Here is a 22,772-nt window from a genome sequence, read left to right as displayed (position 1 = left end):
AGAAATATGCTGCACGTTACTAAACATGGTGCTACAATCACAAACATTTGTCAGCAGCCCAGGTCCCATGTGATGGTGGCAGCTGTAACGTTCTATGGGAATCTTCACCATGTAGTAATGATCATCCCTATGCTACTGATCACTGATTACGGCCCATATCAACCCAATAAACTCTAAATGTTGCAGACCTGTTACACCAAACTGATTGGTTAATCCTAACCAGAACCAGACATGCTTCACAATTCCCCTGATAACCCCTCAAAACCTAGTAACTTCCACTACACATCTGTCCCAGAGATAAAACCCCCTTAATGTTAATGTAAACCCCACTACACAGTCCCATATCAGTAGCCCCCCCCCACCCCAAACATCTAACTCCGCCCCCTCTTAAATTGACCTGACTTATGAATCAAATTGCTCAATTTTAATAGTGACCTTCTTACAACAATTAAAAAAAATAAAATAATTATAATAGATAATTAGTCTTTAGCCTGGTGAGAATTTTTAGTCTACAGAACTCTGGTATTTCTGTGATATAAATATCAGTGCCATGGGGTCTAGGCTTAGTGGCTCCTTATTCGACTGGTCCTAATGACACAGAGCACTTAGGGGCCTGTCCACCTGCTCTGAGGCGTCAGACAGAAATGTGATTGACACCCCCTGCTAGCGGCCGCAAATCTGCAGGGGGCGGTATTGTACAAGCAGTTCTGGTGAACTGCTGGTGCAATGATAAATTCCAACAGCATATGCTGTCAGCATTTATTGATGTGCAGCAGCCATGATACGCTATATCGAATCATGTCCGCTCGCACTATGATAAATATGCCCCATAGTGTTTGTTTGTTGTGAAAATTAATAGAAATGCAGCTGATACACAGAACTAAATTACAAGTGGAGCAATACTTTTTTTGTGCTGTTGAATAATCTGTAACGCTCGAGCAAAAGACTCAGGCGCGCTAACATCTTAAGGTCGAATAATGCAACCACTCTGACTTCCTTTCCCCATAGACTTCTATGGGGCACACTAAAAAGCCTTTTCTTTTTTCACTTGAGCGTTACCCTGAAGCTACATTAGACCAACTGTGCTAAAGCCGAAGGTGCGTTAAGAATATTTAAAATACCTATGTTCTTCATTTAGAAGAAAATTATATATTTTTTATAAATATATATCTATATCTATATTTACTGTATGTGTGAGTGTATGTATATACTTTGTGTGTATGTATATATGTATATATGTATGTATGTATGTGTGTGTGTGTATGTGTATATATATATATATATATATATATATATATATATATATATGTTTATGTGTGTGTATATATGTGTGTATATATATATATATATGTATGTATGTATGTATGTATATATATATATATATATATATATATATATATATATATATATATATATATATGTGTATGTGTGTCTATATCATTGTGTTTATATAGAAATATATATTTAAAAATAAAAGTAAGATTTTCTTCTTTGTGTAGAAAATAGAAATGTCAACTATTTATATTAGAAAAACAAACAAACAAAAAACCAAAATTGTTTGATAATGATATTGCATATATGACTGGGAAGGGCCCAGAAGTGTCTATATGCGTGTATATATGTCTATAAATGTGTGTGTATATGTGTATTTACATATGTATGGCTGCACATACATATTTACACATATAAACAAATAAATACACATATATTGACATGTATACACATGCACACATACAGATATATAGACATATTTATATACCTTTGAGCCCTTCCTAGTCAAGCACCTTGTCATGTATCATATACCTTTTTAACCCTTTAAAACATGTTTTCAATATTAAACTTCTAACCTGGACCAATGTACGATGGCTAAATATGTGCATAGTGGCCCCATTGTGTTTGCTTGATTGGTATTAATCCATAAGTTTTAGGAAATGGTATCTAAACATGTTTGTTTTTAAGAAAATCTTAATGAGATAAGCTATTAATCATTTAATTCTAGTAGCTAAACAAATGAGAGCCCCCTATTGTCACATGCCATTAATCATCCTATTGCGTAAACCATGTGCTTTGTCCAAAGGTTTTTAGAATGCTGCAAATTGCCTAAACCGGTTATTTGATTTGAGAATCATATGAGTCCTTTTTCCTTTCAGTCCTGGGGTGATTAAAACTGATATCCATCGGCGAGCTGGACTAAATGAGGAACAGTACGCTCAGGTAATGCCTCCTGTCATTTTTATTGAGTTCCATACAAGCAGATTTGTACAATCCTCCTTTCACACTACTAATATCCGTTCATGACACCAATCTAATGACTTCTACTTATCTGTCTGTGTATCTAAACTATATGGCCCAAAGTATGTATACACATGAATATAACCCCTATATGATATATATGTTTGTTGGACAAAACCATGGTCATTAATATTGAGATGGCATGCCCTTCTCAGCTGTAAAAGACAATGCTTCTGGGAAGGCTTATCGTAAGATTCTAGAGTGTGTCTGAGGGAATTTGTGCCCATTTAATCAAAAGAGCATTTGTGAGGTCAGGCACTGTTGTTGCACAAGAAGGTTTGTTTCTAAATTGGCGTTAAAATCCATCCAAAAGATATTCAGTGTGGTTGAGGTCAGGACTCTGTGGAGGCCATTCAAGTTCCTCCACACCAAAGCCGTCAAACCATGTCTTCACAGACCTCACTTTGTGCATAGGGGCACAAATGTAGAAATGAAGTGCAGCACCTCTCCCCTATGCAGGTTGATAGGGGCTATTGCCAAACCGCTCCACAATATCTTACACACAGCAAAGTCCAGCAGCACCCTATCATGATTAAGGGCTTGTGGCCCGAAACATTGTTATTGGCATGACACTAAGATGAACAATAAAGGTCTTTTATGATTGGAACATTCAGTGCTGCTGGACTTTGCTGTGTGCATAGGGGCACATTCATGCTTGAAAAGGAAAGGGCCTTCCCCAAACAGTTTCCTGGAAGAACCCAACTGTCTATAAAATGTCTTTTTGTGTCCTGTAGCATTCGGATAACCTTTCACTGGAACAAAGTGGTCTAGCCCAAACCCTTACAACTGCCCCAGACCATTATCCCTCCTCCAACAAACTTTACAATAAGCACTATTCATTCTCCTGACATTCACCACAACCAGATTCTGCCATCAGACTGCTAGATAGTGAAGGATTATTTATAATTCATGAAAACATGTTTCCACTGTTCCAGAGTTGAGTGGCAGCATGGGTTACACCACCCCAGTCCATGCTTGGCATTGCACATGTTGATGTGAGGCTTGTGTACAGCTGCTAGACCATGAAAACCCAGTTAATGAAGCTCTCAACACAAAGTTCTTGTGCTGATGTTGCTTCCAGAGGCAATTTGGAACTTCTGTAATAAGTGATGCATTAAATAATAGGGGCTTGTTACACAAAACACACTTCATTACTTGTTAACGCTGCTCTGTGAGTTTGTCTGATCTATCACTTCATAGCTGGGCTGTTGTTGCTCCTAGACAATTTCAGGTCATAATAATAGCACTTTTAACCGGGGAAGACCTAGTTCACAAAATGACTCTTTAGTAGGACACATTGTACTGCCAGTGTTGGTTTATGCAGATCTCATGACTTTGTGCTGGATTTTATGCACTTGTTAGGGATGGGTGTGGCTGAAAAACCTGAGCTCAATAATAAGTAGGGATATCCATATACGTTTGGCCATATAGTGTGTGTGTCCTATCTGTTTTGTCTGTCTATCATGATGTGTTTTTCCTATTGTCAAGAATTCCATGAAATAAACTAGTAAGAAGGCTAAGTGGTTAGTTAGCTGACTTAAGTACCTGCTAATACCAGCAAGACAAATTGTACCTTTCAAAAAGGTAAAATGCTTTGGAATAGATCACATTCGACTTTTAAACTTAGCAAATGAGAATAACAATACAAATCATCATTACCTTTAAAGGGACATTATACTCAAAATATATATCCTACATATAAACAAGCACTATATCAGCAGGTTACAATATGTTTTGCTTAGAAAATATGTAATCAAACTGGATTATTTTAACAGGACATTTGCACATATTACTGGCTCATAACAAAAGCTTCAACTACTTTTTTGGTGAGCAGTCACACTTTCCAGAAAGGAAAAAAAAAACAATGTGTGTGATGTTTTTAAACACAGGAGCATCTTTTATATATGTGTAAAATAGATTTTATAGGACACAACAAAGAAATTAATGTCTGTAAGTTCAGTTTGATAGAGGTCTTGTGCATTTTTATCTGGGATGTAACCTAGTCCCTTGAGTCCTGTTGGGAAGAAAAACATAAATTATGCTTACCTGATAATTTCATTTCCATCTGTGGGTGGAGAGTCCACTGCTTCATTCATTACTTGTGGGAATTAAGAACCTGTCCCCCAGGAGGAGGCAAAGACACCCCAGCCAAAGGCTTAAATACCTCCACCACTCCCCTCATCCCCCAGTCATTCTGCCAAGGGAACAAGGAACATTAGGAGAAATATCAAGGTATCTACACAACAAAAGGGTGAGCGCTAATAAATAGCTAATAATAACCTCAATGTTATATGAGCATAATATAAATACAATTAGAATTGCCAGCCATTTGGCTTATTAAAGGAAAGTTCAATTTCAGATTAAGAAGTGTATCTTTCTTCCCAACGATGGCAGCCTCCTCCTCACCAACAATGGTCCAGAGATGCTATATAAAAGACAAAACAAAGGGGTACCTCATGTGTATTATCATCAAATAAGCACAAAGCCACAGAAAAAAAGCCAAATGGGTACTCATAAGGCTCTGGAGCACACCTATGTGCTTGTAGGGACAGTCTGCAGATTTTATCAGGTGTGACAGCTCACCCACAGAGGATATCAGTCATTAACTGTAGTAGAAAGATAAAACACAGGAAAAGCACCAAATTGTGCAGATCACAAAGGATATGGTGTTTGACTTAGCACAAAGAAAGATTGGGTACTCACATGTTAGATGAGCACACTTATGTGCTAGTAGGAGCAAGCTGGCATATTATGGTAAGGTGTGTCAGCTCACCACCAAGAGACTTTTCCTTAGGATGCAATATCCAAAAGTGGCAGACTTCAGTGTGTTAGGTTCCACTCCAAGCAGGTGCAGGCAGGTAAAATCACTCACAGGAGTATTTTTACAAATTAAAAATGACTATTTATTAAAAACAAATTAAAATGCATGTACAAAGGAGTGAACTAGGGGCATACAGTCAAGCCCCCTGTAAATGCAACGCGTTTCTTGGCTCATACGCCATTTCCTCAGGCATATTCTTTAATTTGTAAAAATACTCTTGTGAGTGATTTTACCTGCCTGCACCTGCTTGGAGTGGACCTAACACACAGAAGTCTGCCACTTTTGGATATTGCATCCTAAGGAAAAGTCTCTTGGTGGTGAGCTGACACACCTTACCATAATATGCCAGCTTGCGAGTACCCAATCTTCCTTTGTGCTAAGTCAAACATCAGATCCTTTGTGATCTGCACAATTTGGTGCTTTTCCTGTGTTTCATCTTTCCACTACAGTTCATGACTGATATCCTCTGTGGGTGAGCTGTCACACCTGATAAAATCTGCAGCCTGTCCCTACAAGCACATAGGTGTGCTCCAGAGCCTTGTGAGTACACATTTGGCTTTTTTTCTGTGGCTTTGTGCTTATTTGATGATACTACACATGAGGCGCCCCTTTGTTTTGTCTTTTATATAAAATATCAAGGTATAAATGGTGCTAAAAGAATAATGTTAAATTTAGGTCCGCCCCCTGGAGAAACGGGCTGGAGCAGTGGACTCTCCTCCCACAGATGGAAATGAAATTATCAGGTAGGCATAATTTATGTTTTCCATCTTAATGGGAAGAGAGTCCACTGCTTCATTCATTACTTGTGGGAACAAATACCCAAACTCTAGAGTACACTGAATGAAGAAAACGGGAGGGTAAAATGAGGCGGACCCTATACTAAGGGCACCACAGCCTGCAGAACCTTTCACAAAAACTGCTTCCACCGAAGCAAAAACATCAAATTTGTAAAATGTTGTAAAGAATGTAAATAGGACCAAATAGCCACCTTACAAATCTGCTCCATAGAAGCCTCATTCTTAAAGGTCCAAGAAGAGGCCACAGCTCTAGTTGAATGAGCTATAATCCTCAGAGGAGCCTTATTTCCCTCTGTCTCATGCGAAACTAAGGACACTACTCAGCCAAAAAGATAAGGAAGTCGAAGAGGCCCTCTGACCCCCACACTTCCCAGAAAGAGAACAAACAGAGAAAGAAGTTTGTCTAAATTCCTACATGGCCTGAAGATAGGACTTCAAGGCACAAACTACATCCAGAATTTTGTTGCAAGGATCCACAATCACTTGCTTAATGTTGCAAATTGATACAACCTTAGGAAGAAAACCTAACTTGGTTTGAAGAACAACCTTATCAGCATGGAAAGCCAGATAAGGAGGGACGCATTGCAAGGCAGTAATCACAGATACTCTGTGCGCAGAAGCAATAGCCCGTAGAAAAGGAACCTTCCAAGACAATAGTTTAATGTCTACTTCATGCATAGGCTCCAACGGAGCCCATGCAAAACTTAAAGAACAAGATTCAAACTCCAAGGAGGAGCAATAGATCTAAACACAGGTCTGATTTTAACAGAGCCTTAACAAGTGACTGCACATCAGGAAGCTCAGCGAACCCCTTGTGCAGTAACACAGACAGGGCCAAAATCTGCCCCTCAGGGGGCTTGCAGAAAAGTCCTTCTCCAGTTCATCCTGGAGAACAGAATAAGTAGGTCCTCCAAACCTTATGATAGATGTGACGAGCAACCAGCTACAAGCTTGAATGAGAGTAAAAATAACACTCTCAGAAACCCCTCTCTTGGCTAGGACTAAGCGTTTAATCTCCACGCAGTCAGCCTTAGAGATCTAGACATAGATGAACAAAGAGACCTTGGTCAGCAGATCCCTGCAACAAGGTAACTTATACGGAGGAGATAACGACATACCCACTAGTCCGCAAACCATATCCTTCGCGGCCAAGACGAAACAATCAGTATCACTGATGCCTGCTTGATTCGAGCCTCTATACTAGGAAGTAGTGGTAACGGCCATAAAAGATAAATTAGATTGAACCTCCAAGGCCCCGCTAATGCATCTGTTAGCTCCGCCTGTACCTCGAACCATATCTGGGTAACTTGGTAATGAGACATCATAAGATCTTCCTCTTGCAAATTTCCACAAACACTCGGGATGGAGAGACCAATTCCCTGGATTAAAGTATTGTCTGCTGAGGAAATCCGCTTCCCAGTTGTCCACACCTGGAATGTGGATCGCTAACAGCGAACAAATGTGGGTCTCCGCCCACTCCAGAATCCGAGATACTTCCCTCCTAGCTAGGGAGCTACTCATTCCCCCATGATGGTTGATGTAAGCCACCGAGGATATATTGTCTGATTAGAAACTGATAAACTGGGATGAACCCAGCAGAGGCCAAACCTTCAGAACATCATATATTGCCCGAAGATCCCAAATGCGATCAGTAAGGAGCTTTTCCTCCTGAGTCTATAGGTCCTGTGCCCTCCTGGCACCCGAAACAGCTCCCCATCCTGACAGACTCGCAACCGTAGTCACAATCACCCAGGATGGTCTTGAGACGGACCTCCTTTGTACAAGGGATCCGAACAAAAACACCAAGAGAGCGATTCTCTTGATCGGTTGTCCAGAGAAACCTGGCAAGGGAAATGCTGTCCATATTGGACACCATGAGACCAATCACCTGCATACACCGAGCCACAGATGGCCTTAAGTAGGTCTGGAGGGCAAGACATGTCGAGTAACGTCTCTGGTGTGTTAGAAATGTTCTCATGTCCATGGAGACTATTATAGTAGCCGAGAATTCTACCCTGGTACTTGCTATAAGAGAACTCTCTCTCTCTAGATTTATCTTCCATCCATGGGATCAAAGAAGAAAGAGGAAAGATTCCGATTGGTCCACTCTCCGAAAAACTTCTTGGAGAATGCTGCGTTAGCTGGGAATCAAACCCGGGCCAACTACTTAGAAGGCAGTTATGCTCACCACTATACCAGCTAGACCAAACAGAAGATTAATAAACTGGAAGTGCTGGTCCAGGAACGCAAACCTTAGGAACTGGAAGTGGTCCTTGAGGATTGGTACATGAAGGGAGCATCCTTCAGATCTATCGTGGTCATGAACTGCCCTTCTCGAACGAGGGGAAGAATGGACCAATTGTCTCCCTCTTGAACGAGGGGACATTTAAAAACTTGTTTAAGCACTACAGGTCCAAATCAGATGGAAAGTTCCCTCCTTCTTTGGAACCACAAAAAGGTTTGAATAGTATCCCAAACCTCTCACAGCGTTAGGCACCGGGACAATAACTCCTAAGAGGACAGATCCCGTACACACCCCAAAAAGGGTTCCCTCCTTTCTGGTCAGCTGAGACTTGAAACCTATCTTGTAACCCTGAGCTATGACCTCCAGGACCCATGAATCCTGCACCTCCCTGAACCAAGCGACTGAAAAGAGCGACAGTCTGCCCCCTACACGATCCAGAAGAGGACTGGGGACTACCCGTTCATGTCGACTTAGACTCAGCGGGCTTCTTGCTCTGCTTGGATTTATTCCAGGACTGAGCCGGCTTCCAAGAGCTCTTGGTTTGCTCAGGCTTAGCGGAGGACTGCTGACATGGGCTTTATCAAAATTAAATGAGAACGAAAATTGTCCCTTTAGACTCGTTCATATTCTCTTGCGATAGAAGGGCCCCTTGCCCCCTGTGACCATGGAGATAATTGAGTCCAGGCCTGGACCAAACAAAATCATTCCCTTAAAGGGAAGGAAAGAAGTCTAGACTTAGAAGTCATATCCACAGACCGTGATTTTAGCCAGAGCCCGACGGGCCTACACAGAAAAAATTAAAGTTTTAACATTTCAGCGAATAATCTGCCTAATAGCATCACAGATAAAAAGAATTAGCAACCCTCAAGGCCGTAAATCTTTCCTGAGTAACATCGAGGGAACCTCTCCACCCCGATCAATTCTATAAGGAGTCATACCAGAATGTAGTTTTTCCAGCAACTGCAGCAACGGACGCCTCCGGTTGAAACAAATATCCCGAATGTTGAAACAACTTTCTTAACAGAGTTTCCATCCTTTATTCATAGGCTCTTAAAAACAAAGAGCTATCCTCAAACGGGATAGTAATACGTTAGCAAGGGAGAAGATAGCGCCATCCCTTTTAGGGACGAAACCTCACAACTCCATTGAGAGTCCAGGACCGGGAACGATTTGTTAAAAGGAGAAGAGAGGAGCAATCCAGTCCCATTCATACTTAATAATGTTCACCATCTAACAGGAGCAGGGGAGGATAAGGTACCACCCTGTCCTCAACTCTATCCAATTTAGGAATCAAAGGTTCCTCAGGCAATTTGGCCTCTGGAACCACTGAATTTGCCAAAGAACTTCCTTTAGAAGAAAGCGCAAATTCCTAAATCTAAAGTCTGGTTCCTCCGCAGCCAGAGGTTTAGAGGCAGCAGACTCTGACCCAGAATGTTCATACTCTGAAGTCTCAGAAAGAACTTCATCATCTGATAACCCTATCGGTTAAATCCAATAAATTATCTGATGCAATATGTAACCTTTCGTTTGCGCTTAGCAGGGCGAATGGTAAAGCATTAAAGACCGCAGACACCGCCATATGAGCAGCGCAGTAACGTCTGGTGAAAAAATGGCCTCCCTCCAGATGGAGGATTAGCAATGCAACGGGAAACTGCATATATAGGGAGATAAGCATGTAGGGTACGCACCTCACTGGACAACAGCACCGCAGAGGTGGACGGCTCAGTGGTATCAAATATGTTTGATGTTATCACATTATCAAGGCATATGGAACATATTTGAGGGGACGTACTGAGGCCTCCTCACAATATAACAGGAATTACTCTTTAGGAATAGAGGGAGTGCCCTCTAAGAAACAGAATCCTCCATCGCTAGTGCAATAAACAGAGAACTATAGAAATAAAACAATATATTCTTCAAAAAAGCTGCACATTTATATCCCAATGCCTGGGGCACTCCCCACCTCCCATGACCCAGACAGTACAGAGAGTTAGAACTCCTCTCTGATAGACACCCGGTCAAGAAAGAGGGAAAGAATCATATGGTGCACAATGCAGGACCGTCCCTGCTATGAGAAAAAGTGCGCCAAGCTTGTAAGCTGCATGGCTGTGAAAGTGAAACCTGTATATTCCATAACAGCCTATGAGCCCATAACATCTCACACATAAAAGCAGCATAAAATCAAATAAACATATAAGATTAATCCCCCTCAGGAGACCCTTGATTCTATACAGATAAAAGGAGTCACACTGTGACCCTGTCTTCTTGCGTTATCATACATGTATAAAAAATGAAACAATCTTACCAGAAACTATGACGTGGAACAGGAACACAGCCTTTCAAGTGTGACAGGTTAGTAGCATCGCTCCTGACATGGACTTGAGAGCAGAAAGCAGGCAGCGAAACTCGTCAACGCTGATTGCTGTTAATATGAGTCGGGATGGTTTCACAAAAAAGCTCCCCCTGCATCTCCGGACTCTAACTTTCACCCATGCTCTCACTGAGAGGCTGACAGGACTACTTAAAACTCCAGTCCCATTGTGAAGAGTACTACCCTCCATAAGAAACTACTCCGAATCTTCTGACACTTCTCTGCCAACCTCCTGTGACGAAAGGCAAAGAATGACTGGGGGATGAGGGAAGTGGGGGAGGTATTTAAGCCTTTGGCTGGGGTGTCTTTGACTCCTCCTGATGGCCAGGTTCTTAATTCCCACAAGTAATGAATGAAGCAGTGGACTCTCCTCCCATTAAGATGGAAAATGTCATTGAAAATGTCAATGTCAACAATTCAGTAAATTAAAACATTTTTTTTTTGTTTTTAGTAGTTAAACTGCACCAAACCGTCTTCTAACTTTAGCAGCAACATTTGAGGAACATCTGGGTTTTATTTTATTAGATTCATATTTCTTATTAACTTTCTTACGGCTAGATTTAGAGTTCTGCGGCCAAAGGGGTGCGTTAGCTACGCATGCTTTTTTTCTCCCGCACCTTTTAAATACCGCTGGTATTTAGAGTTCACAGAATGGCTGCGTTAGGCTCCAAAAAGGTAGCGTATAGCATATTTACCGCCACTGCAACTCTCAATACCAGCGGTGCTTATGGACGCGGCTAGCTTCAAAAACGTGCTCGTGCATGATTCCCCCATAGAAAACAATGGGGCATTTTGAGCTGAAAAAAAACCTGCAAAAAAGCAGCGTTCAGCTCCTAACGCAGCCCCATTGTTTTCTATGGGGAAACACTTCCTAAGTCTGCACCTAACACCCTAACATGAACCCCGAGTCTAAACACCTCTAACCTTACACTTATTAACCCCTAATCTGCCGCCCCCGCTATCGCTGACACCTGCATATTTTTTTAACCCCTAATCTGCCGCTCCGTACACCGCCGCAACCTACATTATCCCTATGTACCCCTAATCTGCTGCCCCTAACACAGTCGACCCCTATATTATATTTATTAACCCCTAATCTGCTGCCCCCAATGTCGCGATCCGCCAATAGAATGCGAGCTCAATCTGATTGGCTGATTGGATCAGCCAATCAGATTGAACTTGAATCTGATTGGCTGATTCAATCAGCCAATCAGAATTTTCCTACCTTAATTCCGATTGGCTGATAGAATCCTATCAGCCAATCGGAATTCGAGGGACGCCATCTTGGATGACGTCCCTTAAAGGAGCCTTCATTCGTCGGTAGTCCGTCGGGCCAGCAGGATGTTCCGCGTCGTAAGTCTGCAAGATGGATCCTGAAGAAAGAAGATTGAAGACCCCGCTTGGAAGACCACTTCATCGGATGGAAGACTTCTTCAGCGCCGCTTGGAGGATCACTTCATCGGATGGAAGACTTCTTCAGCGCCCCTTGGAGGATCACTTCTGCCGCTCCGGTGGCTCGGCTGAGTGAAGACGACTCAAGGTAGGATGATCTTCAGGGGGGTAGTGTTAGGTTTTTTTAAGGGGGGTTTGGGTTAGATTAAGGGTATGTGGGTGGTGGGTTTTAATGTTGGGGGGGGGTTGTATTTTTCTTTTACAGGCAAAAGAGCAGTTTTCTTTGGGGCATGCCCCACAAAACGCCCTTTTAAGGGCTGGTAAGGTAAAAGAGCTTTGAACTTTTTTAATTTAGAATAGGGTAGGGCATTTTTTTATTTTGGGGGGCTTTATTTTATTAGGGGGCTTAGAGTGGGTGTAATTAGTTTAAAATTGTTGTAATATTTTTCTAATGTTTGTAAATATTGTTTTATTTTTTGTAACAGTTATTTTTTATTTTTTGTACTTTAGTTAGTTTATTTAATTGTATTTATTTGTAGGTATTGTATTTAATTAATTTATTGATAGTGTAGTGTTAGGTTTAATTGTAGATAATTGTAGGTATTTTATTTAATTAATTTATTGATAGTGTAGTGTTAGGTTTAATTGTAACTTAGGTTAGGATTTATTTTACAGGTAATTTTGTAATTATTTTAACTAGGTAGCTATTAAATAGTAAATAACTATTTAATAGCTATTGTACCTGGTTAAAATAAATACAAAGTTGCCTGTAAAATAAATATTAATCCTAAAATAGCTACAATATAGTTATAGCTACAATATAATTATTATTTATATTGTAGCTATATTAGGGTTTATTTTACAGGTAAGTATTTAGCTTTAAATAGGATTAATTTATTTAATAAGAGTTAATTTATTTAGTTAGATTTAAATTATATTTAACTTAGGGGGGTGTTAGGGTTAGACTTAGCTTTAGGGGTTAATACATTTATTAGAGTAGCGGTGAGGTCCGGTCGGCAGATTAGGGGTTAATACTTGAAGTTAGCTGTCGGCGATGTTAGGGAGGGCAGATTAGGGGTTAATACTATTTATTATAGGGTTATTGAGGCGGGAGTGAGGCGGATTAGGGGTTAATAACTTTATTATAGTAGCGGTGAGGTCCGGTCGGCAGATTAGGGGTTAATAATTGTAGGTAGCTGGCGGCGACGTTGTGGGGGGCAGATTAGGGGTTAATAAATATAATATAGGGGTCGGCGGTGTTAGGGGCAGCAGATTAGGGGTACATAGGGATAACGTAAGTGGCGGCGGTGTGCGGTCGGCAGATTAGGGGTTAAACATTTTAATAGAGTGGCAGCGATGTGTGGGGGACCTCGGTTTAGGGTTGCATAGGTAGTTTATGGGTGTTAGTGTACTGTAGAGCACAATAGTTAAGAGCTTTATGAACCGGCGTTAGCCCAGAAAGCTCTTAACTCCTGGCTTTTTTCTGCGGCTGGAGTTTTGTCGTTAGATTTCTAACGCTCACTTCAGCCAAGACTCTAAATACCGGCGTTAGGAAGATCCCATTGAAAAGATAGGCTACGCAATTGGCGTAGGGGGATCTGCGGTATGGAAAAGTTGCGGCTGGAAAGTGAGCGTTAGACCCTTTCCTGACTGACTCTAAATACCAGCGGTAGCCCAAAACCAGCGTTGGGAGCCTCTAACGCTGGTTTTGACGGCTAACGCCAAACTCTAAATCTAGGCGATAATTTGTAAACTAAAATGTGTCCCCTGGTTAGTTTTCTGGGGGGAGATACAAGGGGCATGGGGATTACTTGCCCCACAAGACAGGAAAATCTATGGTTTTGTTGGTGATCTTTGGGGTGTTCTGAGCTCTATCAGACCTCACCCTTATTTCAGCACCAACATATATATATATATAAAAAATATTTTAAAGTGAGATACGGAGAAAGGGGTAATCCTCCCTTATAACTCCAAAGTAAGGGAATTCAGCACTCTTTAAATCTTAAATATGTTTTTTTAATTGTTCACATTCATTTCAAAGTCAACCTCTTGATTCAAAGAAACACCTGAGAAAATGTTACAACAACTCATCAAACCATTAGGTTACTACATCAACAGAAAATAACCTACATATATAATGCCCCTGTAAGTGTCAAGATCTAAACATTGTTGCAAACATACAAATGCATACACATTTAAAGAAGCCACAAACTGAGTTCTCAGTAAACATTGAATAGCCATTTCTTAAGCTTTCAAATACTTGTTGTACTTGTAAGCATAATCTTTCCTTTAAGGTAATTTCCACCTAGCAAAGAAAGAGGGGCACCTTGTCATGCTTAAGTCCTGACAAAGCCCCATTTCAGTTTGTATGCAGGGGTGAAACGAACATGTCGGCGAAAACGGTCTTTGTGTAAAGGCTATTTCCAAGCAAGATGCAAACGCTTTGCTACAAGGAGAATTGATAAAGCTGGAGACACAAACTGAGCAAGCATTAAAGGGAACTTATATGGAGCGGTGAACAGACGAGAAGAAATTTGTTTGCTTCAAATAATAACAGCAGGATGCCTGTGATTTACAAGCAGGCACTACTAACAGAGATGATGGCGTCACACACCGGGCGTTCTATGGCGGATTACAAGATCTAAAGTACAGATGAAACCATCCATAACAGCAGTAAAATAGCACCAGTGACCGGCTCAGGTGAGCGACTGTAACGAAGCTGTGGGAATCCTGCAAGGTCGTGGTGACCAGCGGGACACTAAACGTTTTTGAAACAAACCTTACACAGGACGAAAAAAGGCTTCCCGGTAGAGGTGGTATGTGCTATAGTTACCTGCTTGTTTTAAGAAAGTATGATCTGTTGACTGTGAGAAATAACATATCTGGAATTAAGTCATAAGGTGATCAAAAGAATGAGGCCAATAGACCTTGTGTACGGCGAAAGCCGCAGTTAGCAGGCAATAGAATCACAGTGACTTCTCATATAGTTCCCTTAATGACTTTAGCATTACGAGCTGCAACTCTTCTTTGCTAGGTTGAAATACCTTAAAGGAAAGATTATGCTTACAAGTACAACAAGTATTTGAAAGCTTAAGAACTGGCTATTCAATGTTTACTGAGAACTCAGTTTGTGCATTCTTTAAATGCGTATGCATTTGTATTTTTTTAACATGGTTTATATCTTGACACTTACGGGGGCATTATATATGTAGGTTATTTTCTGTTGATGTAGTAACCAACTGGTTTGATGAGTTGTTGTAACATTTACGCAGGTGTTTCTTTGTATGAAGTGGATGACTGAAATTAATGCAAACAATAAAAAATAAACATATTTAACATTTAAAGAGTGCTGAATTCCCTTACTTTGGAGTTATAAGGGAGGATGTCCCCTTTCTCCATATCTCACTTTAAAATATGTTTAAAATAAATTATTTTAAGGGTCTGCACCGTTTCTCCTAAGATGATAAATTGGAGATTCAGCACAGTGGGTTAAATATAACGGATTAAGTGCAAGATTAAAAGGTCTCTCTCCATTACTTTTGAAAAAACATATATGTATATATAATATCTTAAAGGGACAGGGGAGTGAAAATGAAATGATGATTCAGACAAATAGTACAATAAAACATGTTCTAGGTTACTTCTGTTATCACATCTTCCCCTATCTTGGCTTTCCCTGTTAAAATTTACCAGGGAAGAGCCCCTCCCCAGAGGGGGCATGGACAGAACTATCACTCCCCTTATTTACCTATAAATGTAATTCTCAGGGACCTCCCTTTCCTCTTTCTAATTCTGTCTAGCCACAAGGTGGACGTAACTAAAAAAATAACCAGCAAGGCTTCTGATGATAATCCTTTTGGCAGTTATTTATGGCACCAGGGCATTGTGACGTTTTTAATACATGTATCTGCATTTATGCACCCAAGGTTGGTTCAGGTCACTGATTTGATTTCAGGCGGTAAGTTTCTCCATCCAGAATAACTGTGTGGGGGCCACCGTGTTCTGAAATATTACATTGTGTGGGTTTCATCTGAGGGCTGCTCAACTATGCATGTGTGAGATTTGAATTTAGCTTCGCTGTGGGCCTTTCCCTGTTGTGCTATTAGTTTTACTTGCACAACTATAAGTCACAGTGCTATATTATCATGCAGCATTTACTTGCACAACTATAAGTCACAGTGCTATATTATCATGTAGTATTTACTTGCACAACTATAAGTCACAGTGCTATATTATCATGCAGCATTTACTTGCACAACTATAAGTCACAGTGCTATATTATCATGTAGTATTTACTTGCACAACTATAAGTCACAGTGCTATATTATCATGTAGCATTTACTTGCACAACCATAAGTCACAGTGCTATATTATCATGCAGCATTTACTTGCACAACCATAAGTCACAGTGCTATATTATCATGTAGTATTTACTTGCACAACCATAAGTCACAGTGCTATATTATCATGCAGCATTTACTTGCACAACCATAAGCCACAGTGCTATATTACCATGCAGCATTTACTTGCACAACCATAAGTCACAGTGCAATATTATCATGCAGCATTTACTTGCACAGCTATAAGTCATAGTGCTATATTATCATGCAGCATTTACTTGCACAGCTATAAGTCATAGTGCTATATTATCATGCAGCATTTACTTGCACAACTATAAGTCACAGTGCTATATTATCATGTAGTATTTACAGTACTTGCACAACCATAAGTCACAGTGCTATATTATCATGCAGCATTTACTTGCACAGCTATAAGTCATAGTGCTATATTATCATGCAGCATTTACTTGCACAACCATAAGTCACAGTGCTATATTATCATGTAGTATTTACTTGTACAACTATAAGTCACAGTGCTATATTGTCATGCAGCATTTACTTGCACAACCATAGGTCACAGTGCTATATTATCATGCAGCATTTACTTGCACAACCATAAGTCACAGTGCTATATTATCATGTAGTATTTACTCGCACAACCATAAGTCACAGTGCTATATTATCATGCAGCATTTACTTGCACAACCATAAGTCACAGTGCTATATTATCATGTAGTATTTACTTGCACAACTATAAGTCACAGTGCTATATTATCATGCAGCATTTACTTGCACAGCTATAAGTCACAGTGCTATATTATCATGTAGTATTTACTTGCACAACTATAAGTCACAGTGCTATATTATCATGCAGCATTTACTTGCACAACTATAAGTCACAGTGCTATATTATCATGTAGTATTTACTTGCACAACCATAAGTCACAGTGCAATATTATCATGCAGCATTTACTTGCACAGCTATAAGTCATAGTGCTATATTATCATGCAGCATTTACTTGCACAACCATAAGTCACAGTGCTATATTATCATGTAGTATTTACTTGCACAACTATAAGTCACAGTGCTATATTATCATGCAGCATTTACTTGCACAACCATAAGTCACAGTGCTATATTATCATGTAGCATATACTTGCACAACCATAAGTCACAGTGCTATATTATCATGTAGTATTTACTTGCACAACCATAAGTCACAGTGCAATATTATCATGTAGTATTTACTTGTACAACTATAAGTCACAGTGCTATATTGTCATGCAGCATTTACTTGCACAACTATAAGTCACAGTGCTATATTATCATGCAGCATTTACTTGCACAACCATAAGTCACAGTGCTATATTATCATGTAGTATTTACTTGCACAACTATAAGTCACAGTGCTATATTATCATGCAGCATTTACTTGCACAACTATAAGTCACAGTGCTATATTATCATGTAGTATTTACTTGCACAACTATAAGTCACAGTGCTATATTATCATGTAGTATTTACTTGCACAACTATAAGTCATAGTGCTATATTATCATGCAGCATTTACTTGCACAACCATAAGCGACAGTACTATATTACCAAACCTGAGGTTGTGCTATGGTGCTCTGAAATGTCACTTTAATAAATACCTCTTTGTATTGGAAGTCCAGTGAGTGCGTATTATATTACTTTTAGAATATATCTACTTCTTTCCTGACACCCTGGCAGATGTCTTTTGAGGTATCAGTGAAATTCTCTGCAGCAATTTTGTGTATGTATGTGTATGTATATATTTATATATATATATATATATATATATATATATATATATATATATATATATATATATATATATATATATATATAAATATGTATTTACAATACAAATTACATTATCTTGTAAGTGAAGAATACTGGAATGTGAAATATGAACATTAAATATGCAGCAAAACACATAAATACTTAAATAAATATATATATATATATATATATATATATATATATATATATGTGTGTTTATACATAACATAACGCATACTTTCTTTCATGTAATTGGCAAGAGTCCATGAGCTAGTGACGTATGGGATATATATACAATGCTACCAGGAGGGGCAAAGTTTCCCAAACCTCAAAATGTCTATAAATACACCCCTCACCACACCCACAATTCAGTTTTACAAACTTTGCACAACCATAAGTCACAGTGCAATATTATCATGCAGCATTTACTTGCACAACTATAAGTCACAGTGCTATATTGTCATGTAGTATTTACTTGTACAACTATAAGTCACAGTGCTATATTGTCATGCAGCATTTACTTGCACAACCATAGGTCACAGTGCTATATTATCATGCAGCATTTACTTGCACAACCATAAGTCACAGTGCTATATTATCATGTAGTATTTACTCGCACAACCATAAGTCACAGTGCTATATTATCATGCAGCATTTACTTGCACAACCATAAGTCACAGTGCTATATTATCATGTAGTATTTACTTGCACAACTATAAGTCACAGTGCTATATTATCATGCAGCATTTACTTGCAAAACTATAAGTCACAGTGCTATATTATCATGTAGTATTTACTTGCACAACTATAAGTCACAGTGCTATATTATCATGCAGCATTTACTTGCACAACTATAAGTCACAGTGCTATATTATCATGTAGTATTTACTTGCACAACCATAAGTCACAGTGCAATATTATCATGCAGCATTTACTTGCACAGCTATAAGTCATAGTGCTATATTATCATGCAGCATTTACTTGCACAACCATAAGTCACAGTGCTATATTTGCACAACTATAAGTCACAGTGCTATATTATCATGTAGTATTTACTTGCACAACTATAAGTCACAGTGCTATATTATCATGTAGTATTTACTTGCACAACTATAAGTCATAGTGCTATATTATCATGCAGCATTTACTTGCACAACCATAAGCGACAGTACTATATTACCAAACCTGAGGTTGTGCTATGGTGCTCTGAAATGTCACTTTAATAAATACCTCTTTGTATTGGAAGTCCAGTGAGTGCGTATTATATTACTTTTAGAATATATCTACTTCTTTCCTGACACCCTGGCAGATGTCTTTTGAGGTATCAGTGAAATTCTCTGCAGCAATTTTGTGTATGTATGTGTATGTATATATATATATATTTATATATATATATATATATATATATATATATATATATATATATATATATATATATATATATATATATAAATATGTATTTACAATACAAATTACATTATCTTGTAAGTGAAGAATACTGGAATGTGAAATATGAACATTAAATATGCAGCAAAACACATAAATACTTATATATATATATATATATATATATATATATATATATATATTTATTTAAGTATTTATGTGTTTTGCTGCATATTTAATGTTCATATTTCACATTCCAGTATTCTTCACTTACAAGATAATGTAATTTGTATTGTAAATACATATTTATATATATATATATATATATATATATATATATATATATATATATATATATATATATATGTGTGTTTATACATAACATAACGCATACTTTCTTTCATGTAATTGGCAAGAGTCCATGAGCTAGTGACGTATGGGATATACAATGCTACCAGGAGGGGCAAAGTTTCCCAAACCTCAAAATGTCTATAAATACACCCCTCACCACACCCACAATTCAGTTTTACAAACTTTGCCTCCTATGGAAGTGGTGAAGTAAGTTTGTGCTAAGATTTCTACGTTGATATGCGCTTTTCAGCATTTTGAAGCCTGATTCCTCTCAGAGTACAGCGAATGTCAGAGGGTTATGAAAGGAGTATCACTTATTGAATGCAATGGTTTTCCTCGCGGGAGATCTATTTCATAGATTCTCTGTTATCGGTCGTAGAGATTCATCTCCTACCTCCCTTATTCAGATCGACGATATACTCTCATATTCCATTACCTCTACTGATAACTGTTTCAGTTCTGGTTTGGCTATCTGCTATATGTGGATGAGTATCTTTCGGTAAGTATGTTTTCATTACTTAAGACACTCTCATCTATGGTTTGGCACTTTATGCATTAATATAAAGTTCTAAATATATCTATTGTACTTATATTTGCCATGAGTCAGGTTCATGTATTTCCTTTTGCAGACTATCAGTTTCATATTTGGGAAAAAACATATTTAGGAAAATATTTTTCTTACCTGGGGTATAGTCTTTTTTCAATTGACTGCTTTTTCTTTTTAAAATTTGCGGGCAAAATTAAGCTTGCGAGGGCGCAAAATGCCAAAGTTTATTGCGTCATTGTTGGCGCAAGAATTTTTTTGGCGCAAAGGTACGTCCGGTGACGTAAATTCGTCATTTCCGGCATCTTAGTTGACGCTGAGTTCCTTGCACAAGGTTACGTCTACAATGACGCGAGTGTGTCTTTTCCAGATGTTGTTAGCGCCAAAAAATGTTGTTACGTTGTGTGTCATACTTGGCGCCATTCCTATATGCCTCTTGCCCTTTTCTATTTCAGAGGGCTATGCTGTTTTGCTTTTTTTTCCCATTCCTGAAACTGCCGTATAAGGAAATTGATAATTTTGCTGTATATGTTGTTTTTTCTCTTACATTTGCAAGATGTCTTAATCTGATCCTGTCTCAGAAATCTCTGTTTGAACCCTGCTGCCTGATAACCGTTCTAGCAAAGCCAAGTGCATCTGTTGTAGAATTGTGGAGATTAAGGGGCCCATTTATCAAGCTCTGTCAGGAGCTTGTTGGCCTGTGTTTCTGGCGAGTCTTCAGACTCGCCAGAAACACAAGTTATGAAACAACGGTCTAAAGACTGCTGCTCCATAACCCTGTCCACCTGCTCTGCGCAAGCGGACAGGAATCGCTAGAAATCAACCCGATCGAGTACGATCAGGTTGATTGACAGCTCCCTGCTGGCGGCCTATTGGCAGCGATTCTGCAGGAGGCGGCGTTGCACCAGCAGCTCTTGTGAGCTGCTGGTGCAATGTTAAATGTGGAGATCGTATTGCTCTCCACATTTAGCGAGGTCTTGCGGACCTGATCCGCACTGTCGGATCAGGTCCGCAAGACCTTTGGTAAATAGGGGCCTATATCTACAGCTGTGGTATGTAATAGTTGTCATGATAAGCTTTTACATGCAGAGAATGTGTCCATCAGTAATAGTACAATGCCTGTTGTTCCTTCAACATCTAATGTACATGATATACTGGTGAATATAAAAGATTTTATTGCTGATGTGATTCAGAAGGCTTTGTCTGCTATCCCGCCTTCTAATAAAGTTAAAGGTCTTTTAAAACTTCTCATAAATTTGATGAAATTTTTAATGACCGACAACATACTGAATTATTCTCTTCTGATGAGGATCTATCTGATTCAGAAGATTCTTCCTCAGATATTGATACTGACAAATCTACTTATTTATTTAAAATGGAGTATAATTCCTTATTAAAGAGGTGTTGGATATTGAGGAAACTAGTCCTCTTGATATTAAAACTAGTAAACGTTTAAATTCTGTTTATTAACCTCCTGTGGTTATTCCAGAGGTTTTTACAGTTCCTGATGCTATTTCTGATATGATTTCTAAGGAATGGAATAGGCCTGGTACTTCTTTTATTCCTTCTTCAAGGTTTAAAAAAATCATATCCTTTGCCAGCAGTTAGATTGGAGTTTTGGGAAAAGATCCCCAAAGTTGATGGGGCTATTTCTACTCTTACTAAACGTACTACTATTCCTATGGAATATAGTACTTCTTTTAAAGACCCTTTAGATAGTAAACTTGAATCTTACGCCTAGATTTAGAGTTTTGCGGCCAAAGGGGTGCGTTAGCTACGCGTGTTTTTTTCCCCCCGCACCTTTTAAATAACGCTGGTTTTGAGAGTTCTCTGAAGTGCTGCGTTATGCCTGTACGCTCCCTTTTTGGAGCCTATTTACCGCCACTTCAACTCTCAATACCAGCGTTGCTTACGGTAGCGGCTAGCTGGAAAAACATGTCCATGCACGATTCCCCCATACGAAACAATGGGGCAGTTTGGGCTGAAAAAAACCTAACACCTGCAAAAAAGCAGCGTTAAGCTCCCAACGCAGCCCCATTGTTTCCTATGGGGAAACACTTTCTAAGTCTGCACCTAACACCCTAACATGAACCCTGAGTCTAAATACCCCTAACCTTACACTTATTAACCCCTAATCTGCCGCCCCCGCTATCGCTGACCCCTGCATTTTATTATTAACCCCTAATCTGCCGCTCCGGACACTGCCGCAACCTACATTATACCTATGTACCCCTAATCTGCTGCCCCTAACATCGCCGACCCCTATATTATATTTATTAACCCCTAATCTGCCCCCCCCCCCAACGTCACCGCTACTTTACCTACACTTATTAACCCCTAATCTGCCAACCGGACCTCGCCGCCACTATAATAAATGTATTAACCCCTAAACCGCTGCACTCCCACCTCGCAAACCCTATAATAAATTG

General features: G+C 39.2%; 1 protein-coding gene across 1 annotated transcript in view; it reads left to right on the top strand.

Annotated features, from left to right (window-relative positions):
* LOC128642207 (3-oxoacyl-[acyl-carrier-protein] reductase FabG) overlaps positions 1–22,772 on the top strand; it is a 68,000-nt gene that overhangs the window by 26,749 nt on the left and 18,479 nt on the right. The window contains exon 7 of the mRNA XM_053694902.1: positions 2,151–2,214. Coding sequence (XP_053550877.1) covers positions 2,151–2,214 — 64 coding nt within the window. The remainder of the gene's footprint in view (positions 1–2,150; positions 2,215–22,772) is intronic.

The sequence above is a fragment of the Bombina bombina genome, chromosome 11 (genome assembly GCF_027579735.1).
Source record: "Bombina bombina isolate aBomBom1 chromosome 11, aBomBom1.pri, whole genome shotgun sequence".
Taxonomy (NCBI): domain Eukaryota; kingdom Metazoa; phylum Chordata; class Amphibia; order Anura; family Bombinatoridae; genus Bombina; species Bombina bombina.
This window is presented reverse-complemented; position numbering and strand designations above follow the sequence as displayed.